Genomic DNA, 13,098 nt, shown 5'->3' with positions numbered 1-13,098 from the left:
CCACAATTTTTTCCTTCGGAAATATTAAAAATGGTATGAACCTCTAAAACCTGGAAAATATTCGAGTATTTGGCAAGCACTCGGGATATAACTACTGACTGTTTATTACGAAAATAAACATAATGATAATAATCAAGTTCGACAGTACTACACACTACCTTTTGAGTCTTGTAGATACAACACCTCCATGAAGAAAATCTCGCTAAAAGCTTTTATATCATTATCATATCAGTTTCATAATGTGAATGCATTGATGGATTTTCTTCGATTTGAACTTTATTTTCTCCCTTTTAGAGCATTTAAATGAAAGTTTTTTTTCAAAAATGATTTTCTACTATTTATTTCTCATTATATCAAAAAATGAAACCTCTTTAAGGGATCAATTGGCCATTGGCATTGCAAATAATGTACCAAAATCAATGGACAATCGACGACAGTGAAATACCCTTTCCAAGGTTGTTCTAAGATTGAAAAACCACGTTCTGTATTAACACGGAACGAAACTCGTTATTGAGAAATGAAGCGAGTTCAGAATTTACGCGAGGATGAAAAATTCTCGTTGTATATTTTAACGTTCTCTGTATAACACCCTTCCTATGTTATCGACGGCGAACTTGACGGATATTGAAAAAGAACAACCATAAATTCATGCTCGCAGTTTCCTCGTCTCGTAGAACTCCGGAATACAACGGGAAAATCTTATTTCTGGAAATTTCCCGCAAGGAAGACCGTCTGGAGTCAGATAAATTTTACTGGATAACCTTACGACAGCGAAAAGATGCGGAGTTCAGGCCCTAATAAAAATGTATGTCCTGTCATCCTCAGCTATACTCTCCTTCGAGCGACTTGAGAGTATTTTCTTGTTTTATTTACCCGCTAATGGATTATTCGTTGAAACTGACCTTCATGAGGAGTAATGAATTTTGAATGTCCTGAAATAGTATTAAACTTTCTGCTCTGACTCATGAATTTTAATGTATATTTCGACTTTCTATTCTCATGTTCCGATGTATTATTCATTATCCTTCTATATTTTCCTTTTCCGGAGGAAAGCGCCAGCAAGGGAGTTTTATTTAGAAATTCAACCCCACTCTATTTAGAGGTTTTTTGTATTACATGGGCGCTCTCTACTTCAGTCATTCGGTTTTAGTTTTCCTCGGGCATTTGATATTTTAGCTCTTGCCCGCAAATTTGCTCTCGCCAAAGTCGTTGTTCAAATGAAGAACTTTTTTCAGCTGTAGGATGAATTTTGTGAGAAAATAGCCAATTTTATACATAGTTCTTCCAGGAATATATATTTCTCGAATTTCTTTCCATCATTTTCAAACATCAAAAACAGAAATAGAGAAGGTAGGTTTATACAGGGTGTTTCCTGAACATGCGGCAAAAATTCAGGGGGTTGTTCCTTGGACTATTTTAAGCATGTTTTGTCCTTGGATGATTTTTGAAAAACCTCTTTGTTTCGAAGATACAGGGCGAACAACATTTTTCATATTTTTAAAATTAATAATAGTTTAAATAAAAATGCGTACCGCACTGTGTTTACTAAGTAGGTACAATTTATTTTTTAATTTGTTTAACAACATTCCAATTACTAAAAACGGCCAGTTTTTTGACTAAAAATTGATAAGTGCAGATGGTAAAGGCAGTAGAAAATGTGGAAGACTTGCGAAATCGGATCATTGCTGGGTGTAACTTAATAAGAAATGATCCTGGTGTTTTTGAAAGGGTTCGGCAGTCAATGAGGAGAAGATTGGATGCTTGTATGCTGGCTAGAGGTGGTCATTTTCAACAGTTTTTGTAGGTTGAGTTGAATTTTCATGTAATTTTTCATAATAAAATGTTATAATCTGAAATTTTGTTTCCCCTATATCTTTGAAACAAATAGGTTTTTCAAAAATCATCAAAGGACAAAATATTCTTAGAATAGTCCAAGGAACAACCCCCTGAATTTTTGCCGCATGTTCAGGAAACACCCTGTATATGGATATAAAAATTATAACATCATTATGATATAAAAAAACTTCACTTTCCGAATATCTTTTTGATATACCTTTTTTTGTCAAGAAATACAATTTCAACTAACAAAATATGAAATTCAATAAAAAAAAAAAAATTAATTATCTAGAACTGAACAATTGAGTACACGGCTTATGAAATGAATAATTGAATTAACATGAAGTCAGACGTACGTTTTTTTGTATTTTTTAATACAATTTTTTTGAAGTTCAAAATGCTAATATTCACAAAGTTAGCAATCTCAACAGGCGAAGTCATAGATGTCCTTCTTTACTCTTCTGTGAAATGGATAAGCAAATCATCATTTACAATTTGAATAACAATTTTTGAGAATTTAATCTTATCTTTTGGTTGATTTTTCTTTTTTTAATGATTTGCCAGTTGAAATTGTATTTCTAAACAAAGAAAGTAGGTATAATCATACTTTACAATTTCATATGTCTTTTTGATATATGATATATCTTTATTAAAAAGATAGATCTGATAGTGAAGATTCTTTACTCAATGTTGTCATAAAATTGATTTTTTTATCATATCAGATTGCCTTCATTCTTTGACATTTATAGTTTTCTCTATTTCAGTATCGTAATTAGTTCATTACAGTACTAAAAACAGTGCTGTAATGATCACATTACAGCATTGTTTTGAGTTATATTTTTCGTTTTGTGGTTGTCTACACTCACTTCCGATCCTATCAAATTTCAACACACGTTAGTTGCAAATATAATACCTATAGTGAAATGATTCGCAACATTATTCGCAATTTCTCTTAATTCTGGTGGTGTTGAATCAATTTCGTCCGACATAATTCACGAATTTAATGCGTAATTATAAATTATTTTGAAATTCAAAACGTACGATTCAAATTCTGTAAATTTTCGTAACAGTCACACCAACTACCAAGATACAATACAAAAGTGACTAGGATTTATTGTCTGAATTTTCCATTGAATTTTGACAATATTTCACGAACGATCCTTTGTCGCTCGTTTTCGAATTTCACATTCGTGTTGAAATAGGAGCCCATTCTGCAACTTGTTTTAAAATATAATATCTATTGAACTTTTTTTTTCAATTCATTTTGAAACATTGAAACTATGAAGGGTAAACTCCAATTTTCAGTTATGCAAACTACAAATGTTTACTCACATGAAGCTGTATAATGTTCTCATTTTGATCTCTATTTGTATCGAAGTTAATAACATTCATCAGAAGAGTCCTCATCAAATCAAGGCAAAATAAATGAAAATTTGTTCATTCTTTCTTCTTCTTTCAAAGTTCAATATTGAAAACATCCAATATAAAAAAATGATGTATTTTCCATACGTAGTTTCGATAGCAATTCGATGATTTGTATTTCTTTCATATGGTTTGATTAGAGGGTTTTTTTGGTGTCAGAAAATCCTTTCTGCTTCTGATGATGTATGAGGAAATTTGCATTTTCAGCGGAACAACGATTTTCTAAGAGATTTGCATCTGATTTCTGCGGGTACCCAATCTTTCTGCTATAACGCGACAGCCATTTTTCTGGTGAATCATCAATCCGATGTCTGCGCTTTCATCTAACCGTACACATAATATACAAATCCAGCCCGTAGTATAGTGAATGAAATAATAATTTTTTTTTGCTGACATTTCTGTATTGATTGAGGAAAAGTAGTAAACTTACAGTGTGTATATAATATTTATGAAATTTTCATAATAATCGGGACGGTAAATGTTTAACTTGGGAGGAATTAGTTTCCAATTTTATTTTGGCACCAGAATTACTATATTTGAAGCTGAATTTTCTATGTAATCACTCGATGCTCCGTCCGATTACTCATAGCCAATTTCAATGAAATGGGATGAGCACTATAAAAGTTAAGGTTAGTACAAGGATTCGCGGACACATAAACTGAAGGATAGATAAACAGACACGAAACCAAAGATGTTTAGAATTGTCTAAAAATCTTGTGCGAGTGTACAATCACAAATCCAAAAAAAAAATTTTTTTTTCACAGGAGTGATCACCAAGTTTTTTCTCGGAAGCAAAATTGTCCGATGTTTCTAACATATAATCGGATGCTTGAATTTTAAAGGCTGAAATGATTGAAAAGTCGCAAAAATTAACTTTTTAAATCCTATACAACACAAAATCAACAAAGAATTCTATAAGAGATGATTGTCTCTACTCAAATCAATCGAAAGTATTCTCTATACATTTTCCGATGGAAAAAATTCGAATAATCCCTTATTATCATATGAAATGAGTGCTCAAACAACGATCTTCTTCGTCAACAATTCCTCTCAAAAGAACACCTCCTTCATTCTTTTTCTTTTTTTTTCACGTAGATTTTGCTTCCTACCAAATTTCATCAAAAATCGAATGAAATTATATAAAAGTTGAGGCTGCTACAAGGATTTACGTTTAGTGAATTCCTTCGGCCAACTGTTCACCTGCCAATTTCTATAGCATAATTCTTTCTCTATTGACGAAATTGCTATGTAGACTCGTTCAACCCATCCCATCATATCAAATTTCATCAAAATCGGGTAAGTAGAATGAGGAATTCGGAGGTCCCGTGAATTCAACGTTGCAGCTTGAACACTGCACACCCAGAAAAGCTAACCTGCTACACGAACATTCGCTAAATTTCCATCAAATTTCATCCGAAGCGAATCAGCAGAAGCCAAAATATTGAGGCCCAGATAGTTACACTTTAACGTATGTTGTGGCGTTGCGTATATTATAGAGCACTTAAATTATAACAATAATAATAATATTTATTCACAATTTCAATTTTAAATACACAATAGTCTTTTAGCTAATGATAAACAATATTCTACACATCAAAAAGAATACCCACACCAAATTTTATCTGCATCGAATCAGATTTATATAAGTTGAAGCTGTTCTTTTAACGTGAATCATCAATTCATCATATCAAATTTCATTAAAATTTGTTTAGTAAACCGCAAAATACTATGGTTCCAAAAATCCTAGTTTGAGTTTACGCAATACGCACTGAATATTATAAAACAATGAGATTCGTATGTAACCATCTACTCACCCAATTAGGATATCTATAGATACCAAATTTCATCAAAATCCCATAAGAATTTTAGAAGTTAAGGATACACATACACAGACACGTTAACAAAGTTGTTCAGAAATGTTTATATGCATTTTGCGGATAAATATCGAAATTTTTCCCATCGCAAGAATAATAACAAAGCTTCTTATTCATTCAATAAACCCATATTAAAAATGCATTGCTGTTCAATATTGATTCATCTAAATATGCAGGATATCGAACTTGAGGCTCCTTGTATAATTTGATCCATGATTTTCAAATGTTGAAATGATACAATTAAAGTCATGAAAATCTCTATCCATCAAGCCGATCGAAAACATTTCTCAAACGTTTCAATATCGAGTAATGGTTTGAATAATACCTAATTATCATACAAAATGAACGCGTGAACAATGTGACCCTTTAGTCACCAATTCCTCCTAAAAGAACACCTGCAACCTCCCCACTAACTAAATCATGGACCTCATTCACTTAATCGGCTTTATCTCATCCTTTCATCCCTTGTGCCTTTTTTCGTGTAGGTTTGGCTCCTACTAAATTTGAAAATCGGATGAGAATTAAAAAAGTTGAGGCTGTTACAAGGATTTGCGTCAAGTGGATTCCTTCGGGCCAACCAATCTGGCAATTTATGTGGCAAAATGATTCCTTAATCGATGAAATTTCTATCTAGACTCTTATTTCAACTCAGCTTGACACATCATGTCAAATTTCATCAATCTAATACCAGTAGAACGAGAAATAGTTAGGTCCTGAAAAATTATAGGTTTCACCTTAAGTAATGCGCACCAAAAAAATCTAAATTTTCTGCAGCACCATTCGCGATTAGACAAACAAGATTTCATCTCAATTGAAGCTGTACGCAGATGCATGACACAGCGAATATTATACAACACTTGAATCCTGTTCCCCAAATTGAATACCCATACCAAATGTCTTCAAAATCTGATTCAAGGTGAAGTAAAAATTATTGCATTAGTTTTGCATGAAAAACAAGGCTTTAATTACTATAGTTAAAAAATTCCGATCCCAGTCAAATATACGCCGTTTTGTTCGATAACTTGTTGCCATTTTGAAGGTAATACCATTATGCCTCTCTCAAAGAAGCTCTAGTCCTATTGGTAAAAAGTCGATTTTCACAGCCTCTGATGAAGGGACCAGCAAAATTTTTGGCCATGGACAGGAATAGATGGTAATCACATGCCAGGTCCGGATTATAAGATGAGACCAGCTTTATGCAAATGGTTTCAAACGGTTTTTTTGTGAAAATCGAAACAGTGATCGGACATATCCTAGATTTCATCGACATTTTCGATTGGCCTTTCAGTGCGTGGTGCATCTTTGAAATCAATAGTACTGGAACCCAATCGCCAAAACCAAAATTGCACGTGATTGGTTATTACAGTCTCAAGAGCATAACCACTATTTACATTTTCAGCCGCCTGGCTTGCATTTTCGCCTTTATCGAAGAAAAACTGTAAAAAGTTGTGTTCTTTCTCTTCGTTAAACGCTTAACTGAGTCAATTAATCACAAAACTATCAGAAAAGTTTTTGCAGAACAAAATCTCATCTTTCTAATCTGATCGGACAAATACAACTCGAGATACAGGTAACTAAAGCTATCTATTGGAAAAATAATGTATGTCTTTTACTACACCAGATAGTGGTCGAAGTTGTCTTTCACCTAACCTGAGTCCTTATATAAATTGTCATTTAAATCAGGTCAGTTAACCGCAGAATATTGGGGTTCCAGAAATTCCACTTTTGACCTTTCGCAATGCGTATATTATAAAACAATGAAACTCATATGTAACCATCTACTACCCAACTAGGATATTATAGTATACAATATTTGATTAAAATCGGGTAAGAATTATAGAAGAATTTAGGCCACATACTAACAAACAGACAACTCAAAGTTGTTCAGAAAAGTCTAACATGCCTTTCATCGCAAGTGTTACAACAAAGCTTTTTTCTCACAATTTTGGAATGAAAATGTAGGTATTGCTGTTCCATAGTAATCCTCCTAAATATGCAGGGTGTCAAACTTGAGGCAACCAGTACAATTAGATTAATGATTTTTAAATGTTGAAATAGAATCATATTCTTAAAGAATTATTTCCCAAATACAATTTAACACATACTAAATAAAGAATTCTAGAAGAGAAAACTGATTCCATCCAAACCAATCGAAAACCTTCACCGAACGTTTTAGGATTGAGAAACAGTTCGAATCGTTCCTAATTATCATTCGAAATGAACCCAGAGCGTAAACGACACGTCTTCATCCTCACCAATTCCTCCCAAAGGAACACCCTGACTAACTAAATCATAGGCCCTATTCATTGAATCGGCTCGCTCTCGTCCTTTCTTCCCCTTTGCCTTTTTTCGCGTAGATTGGACTTCTACCAAATTTCATCAAAATCTGATGAGAGTTATAAGAGTTGAGGCTGTTACAAAGATTTGAGTGGACTCCTTCGACCAACAGTTCACCTGCCAATTTATGTGACACAATGCTTCTTCTATTGATTGAATTTCTATGCAGACACTTTCAATCTCAAGGTCTCAAAAATTCTACATTTTAGCCTGAGCACTACGCACCCAGAAAAACTTTTCTTGCAAAGCCTTTTGCGGTTAGACATACAAAATTTCCAAAAGTCCAAATAATGAGATCCAGACAGTTTCACTTTTACGCATGTGCATGACGCTGCGTATATTATATAGCACTTAAAATTCTACACACCAAATACAATACCCAGACCAAATTTCATTAAAATGGAAGTAGAATTATAGATGTTGAAGCTGTTTTCCTAACCTGAATAACCTTATAAAATTTCATCAAAATCGAGTCAGTAGACCCCCAAATATTTGGTTCCAGAAATTCTCTGTTTGTTTTATAAAACAATGAAATTCGTATGTAACCATCTCCTGGCCAAATATGATACCTATACCAAATTTCCTCAATATTGGATAAGAATTATAAAAGTAATGGATTTGCGGCAATACACACACAGACAGACACATAACCAAAGTGGTTCAGAATTGTCTAAAATGCATTTTGCGGTTGAAAATTCTAAATTTTTTGCATCGCAGAGTGATAATCTTAGAGTAATAAACATAGATAGAGGGATAAACGAATTTTTTCTCCAAGATGATCAAATTTGACGTTGGGGGCGCGGAAATGAAAACATATCAGTGATACGTTATTTCACTCAATTCGCGGGTTTCTCCAAGAAGAAAACACTTCTTATATCCCATAGTGCATCAACGTTTCATATTAACTCAAAATATAATGAGATAAATATGAAATACCTAAATATATCAGAAATTCAGAAAATAAACTTCAAGCTCCCCAAACAACGTGAAACAACCGATGACACTAGGAGCGCAATAGTTGCCAAACCTTGGATTTCAGCAGATAATAAATATTCTGTTCAGTATAAATTCAACAATTAGGGAAAATATAGAATTCCAAATATTGAAATTTGCATATTTAATCAGGAATCACTCAAATGAATATATTTAATTCAATATGACATACATTCATAATGATAGAGTAAAATTGGGGATTTGAAAATATATCACAATCCGATGAAGTCATCTAACCATGTTGGGGACATGTAAAAATTGCGTATACTCCCTCTTTTTATGTTTATTACTCTATGGTGATAACAAAGCTTGTTTCTTATACCTTCGACAAACTCGGAATCAAAATGTATTGCTGTTCCATATTGATCCTCCTAAATATACAGAGTGTCGAACTTGGGGCAACATGTATATTTAGATCCATGATTTTCAAATATTTAAATAAAAGATTCATATGAAAAAAATTGAATTCCCAAATACAATATAACTCAAAACCAACGGAGAGTCCTAGAAGAGGAAACCGATTCCATTCAAACCAATCGAAAATCTTCCCCGAACGTTTTAGGACTGGGAAACAGTTCGGATCATCCCTAATTATCAGCCAAAATGAGCCCGGCGCGCAAACAACGCGTCTTCATCTCCACCAATTCCTCCCTAAGGAACACCCGCAACATCTCGACTAACTAAATCATAGGCCCTATTCATTGAATCGGCTCGCTCTCGTCCTTTCATCCTTTTTTCCCTTTTTACGCTTATATTGGACTCCTACCAAATTTCATCAAAATCTCATGGGAATTTCAAAAGTTGAGGCTGTTACAAAAATTTCAGTGGACTCCTTCGACCAACAGTTCACCTGCCAATTTATGTGGCACAATTCTTCTTCTATTGATTGAATTTCGATGCAGACACTTTCAATCCAGTCGATCAAATTTCATCAAAATCGGGCCAGTAGAACGAGAAATAGTAAGGTTTCAAAAATTTTACATTTTAGCTTGAGCACTACGCACCCAGAAAAGCTTTCCCTGCAACGCCATTTGCGGTTAGACATAAAAAATTTCCAAAAGTCTAAATAATGAGATCCAGATAGTTTCACTTTTACGCATGTGCATGACGCTGCGTATATTATATAGCACTTAAAATTCTACACACCAAATACAACACCCAGACCAAATTTCATTAAAATGGAAGTAGAATTATAGATGTTGAAGCTGTTTTTCACATAACCTGAATAACCTTATAAATTTTCATCAAAATCGAGTCAGTAGACCCCCAAATATTTGGTTCCAGAAATTCTCTGTTTGTTTTATAAAACAATGAAATTCGTATTTAACCATCTCCTGCCCAAATATGATACCATTAGGTACCAAATTTCATCAAGATCGGATAAGAATTATAAAAGTTCCTTAACTTTTATAATATAATTTTGCGGGCATATACGCACAAACAGACACGTAACCAATGTTGTTCAGAATTGTGTAAAATGCATTTTGCGGTTGAAAATTCTAAATTTTTTGCATCGCAGAGTGATAATCTTAGAGTAATGAACATAGATAGAGGGAGCATACATCATTTTCAGTAAACGAATTTTGTCTCCAAGATGATCAAATTTGACGTTGGATGCGCGAAAATGAAAACATATCAGTGATACGTCATTTCACTCAATTCGCGGGTTTCTCCAAGAAGAAAATACTTCTTATATCCCATAGAACGTTTCATATTAACTCGAAATATAATGAGATAAATATTAAATACCTAAATATATCAGAAATTTAGAAAACAAACTTCAAGCTCCCCAAACAACGTGAAACAACCGATGACACTAGGAGCGCAATAGTTGCCAAACCTTGGATTTCAGCAGATAATAAATATTCTGTTCAGTATAAATTCAACAATTAGGGAAAATATAGAATTCCAAATATTGAAATTTGCATATTTAATCTGGAATCACTCAAATGAATATATTTAATTCAATATGATATACATTCATAATGAAGATTGGGGATTTGAAAATATATCACAATCCGATAAAGTCATCTAACCATGTTGGGGACATGTAAAAATTGCTCCCTCTTTTCATGTTTATTACTCTATGGTGATAACAAAGTATGTTTCTTATACCTTCGACAAACTCGGAATCAAAATGTATTGCTGTTCCATATTGATCCTCCTAAATATACAGAGTGTCGAACTTGGGGCAACAAGTATATTTAGATCCAGATTTTCAAATATTTAAATAAAAGATTCATATGAAAAAAATTGAATTCCCAAATACAATATAACTCAAAACCAACGGAGAGTCCTAGAAGAGAAAACCGATTCCATTCAAACCAATCGAAAATCTTCCCCGAACGTTTTAGGACCGATAAACAGTTCGAATCGTTCCTAATTATCATCCAAAATGAGCTCGGCGCGCAAACAACGCGTCTTCATTCTCACCAATTCCTCCCAAAGGAACACCCGCAACATCTCGACTAACTAAATCATAGGCCCTATTCATTGAATCGGCTCGCTCTCGTCCTTTCATCCTTTTTTTCCTTTTTTCGCGTAGATTGGACTCCTACCAAATTTCATCAAAATCTGATGAGAATTATGAGGGTGTTACAAAAATTTTCGTTGAGTGGACTCCTTCGACCAACCGTTCACCTGCCAATTTATGTGGCACAATGCTTCTTCTATTGATTAAATTTGTATGCAGACACTTTCAATCCTCCAATCAACTTTCATTATAATCGGGGCAGTAGAACGAGAAATAGTAAGGTCCCAAAAATTCTACATTTTAGCTTGAGCACTACACACCCAGAAAAGCTTTTCCTGATGCAAAATCATTTGTGGTTAGACATAAAAAATTTCATCTAGATTGAAGCATAGAAGCCAAAATATGTATTGAGATCCAGATAGTTTTACTTTTACGCATGTGCTCGGCGCAGTGTATATTATAGAGCATTTAAATTCTACGCACCAAATACCCATACCGAATTTCAATAGAATGGAAGCAGAATTATAGATGTCGAAGCTGTTTTCCACATAACCTGAATTACCATTTCAAATTTCATCAAAATCAAGTCAGTAAACCCTCAAATCAAATGCTGTGCGTCAAGAAATCCCTTGTTTGTTTTATAAAACTATGAAATTCATATGTAATCATCTACTGCCCATATTTCATCAAGGTTGCATAAGAATTATAAAAGTTGAGCTTTTGCGGGTACTGCTAAGTTGTTCAGAGTTGTTTAAAATGCATTCTGCGGGTAAAAACTCTAATTTTTCTTCAATCAAAATGTTCTTATTGATGTTCTATATCGATCCTTTTAAAAATGCAGAGTGTCGAACTTGGGGCAACATGTATAATTAGATGCATGATTTTCAAATGTAAAAATGACAGAATCAAAGTAATGAAAATTGAATGCACAAATACAATATAATGATGAAAGAGAGAAAAAAGTCCTGTGCTCCCACATTCTTGATTGTGGAACTATAGGACTTTTTCATGATGATGAATGATGAATACCTTATAACCCAAAACCAACGAAGACTGCTAGAAGAGAAAAACGATTCCATTCAAACCAATCGAGAACCTTCCCCGAGCGTTTTAGGACCGAGAAACAGTTCGAATCGTTCCTAATTATCATCCAAAATGAGCTCGGCGCGCAAACAACGCGTCTTCATCTCCACCAATTCCTCCCTAAGGAACACCCGCAACATCTCGACTAACTAAATCATAGGCCCTATTCATTGAATCGGCTCGCTCCCGTCCTTTCATCCCCTTCTTCTTTTTTCGCGTAGATTGGACTCCTGCGGGCCAACCGTTCACCTTTTCCGTGGATGGGATGACGCCCTCGAGAGCCGAATCAAAGCCACCTCGTTCGTCGCTGTGTAATTTCCCCGGTGGCTTCCACATGAAAGAAATGTTCCGGGTTATTGATCTCTTATTATGTTTTCCAGCGGAAACAGTGGCAGGACGACGGTAAAACCACCCTGCTCTCCCACCCCATCTACAGGATCTTCTACGTGTCGCACGATTCCCAGGACATGAAGATCTTCAGCTATATAGCGAGGGAGGGATCTTCCAATGTGTTTAAATGTGCTGTGTTCAAGAGTAGTAAAAAGGTGAGTACATGATCGAAGGGATAATGTTAGGATGACTAGGAGAAATGTTGACATTTACGCAAATTAGACAAGTTTCGTTGGATTTTTAGCGATCGATCTTCGGACAGATCGACACAATATTTGTAATTTTCCAGTAAGGGATGTTTACCTGTTTGCTCTTTCGAAATAAAATTAACTGCCTGTGTAGCCATTCTACATGAGAAAAATATGTATACCTATACAAACCTAAGCTTCACAAGGCAGATGACAGAATTGACTGCGTCCTATTACAGGGTCCGGCAAAAAAGCCTCCCTGATTTCAATAGGCATTTGCAGAAAGAATAAGAAACATATAGAACAATTACTTATATTTGTGAATAGCCTATATGATGCCATTTTACATCACTTAGTACACTTTACTTGGTTTTGAAAATTATGTCTGATAAATGATGTCCCCCATTGTTAAGACATTCATGACATTTCCTGGCCCCCAAGGTCACCCGACTTATCACCTTGTGATTTCTTTCTGTGGGGGTACCTAAAGGCTGAAGTGTAC

At 34.4% G+C, this 13,098-nt stretch overlaps 1 protein-coding gene across 2 annotated transcripts in view; it reads left to right on the top strand.

Annotated features, from left to right (window-relative positions):
• The window catches only part of LOC123672071 (capon-like protein), a 175,704-nt gene that overhangs the window by 122,575 nt on the left and 40,031 nt on the right, over nucleotides 1-13,098 (top strand). For both annotated transcript variants that reach the window (XM_045606053.1, XM_045606054.1), the window contains exon 5: nucleotides 12,399-12,563. In XM_045606053.1, the coding sequence (XP_045462009.1) occupies nucleotides 12,399-12,563 (165 nt within the window). The remainder of the gene's footprint in view (nucleotides 1-12,398; nucleotides 12,564-13,098) is intronic.

Source organism: Harmonia axyridis, chromosome 2 (genome assembly GCF_914767665.1).
Source record: "Harmonia axyridis chromosome 2, icHarAxyr1.1, whole genome shotgun sequence".
NCBI classification, from domain to species: domain Eukaryota; kingdom Metazoa; phylum Arthropoda; class Insecta; order Coleoptera; family Coccinellidae; genus Harmonia; species Harmonia axyridis.
Note: the sequence above shows the minus strand (reverse complement) of the source record. Positions and strands in the feature narration are given on the sequence as shown.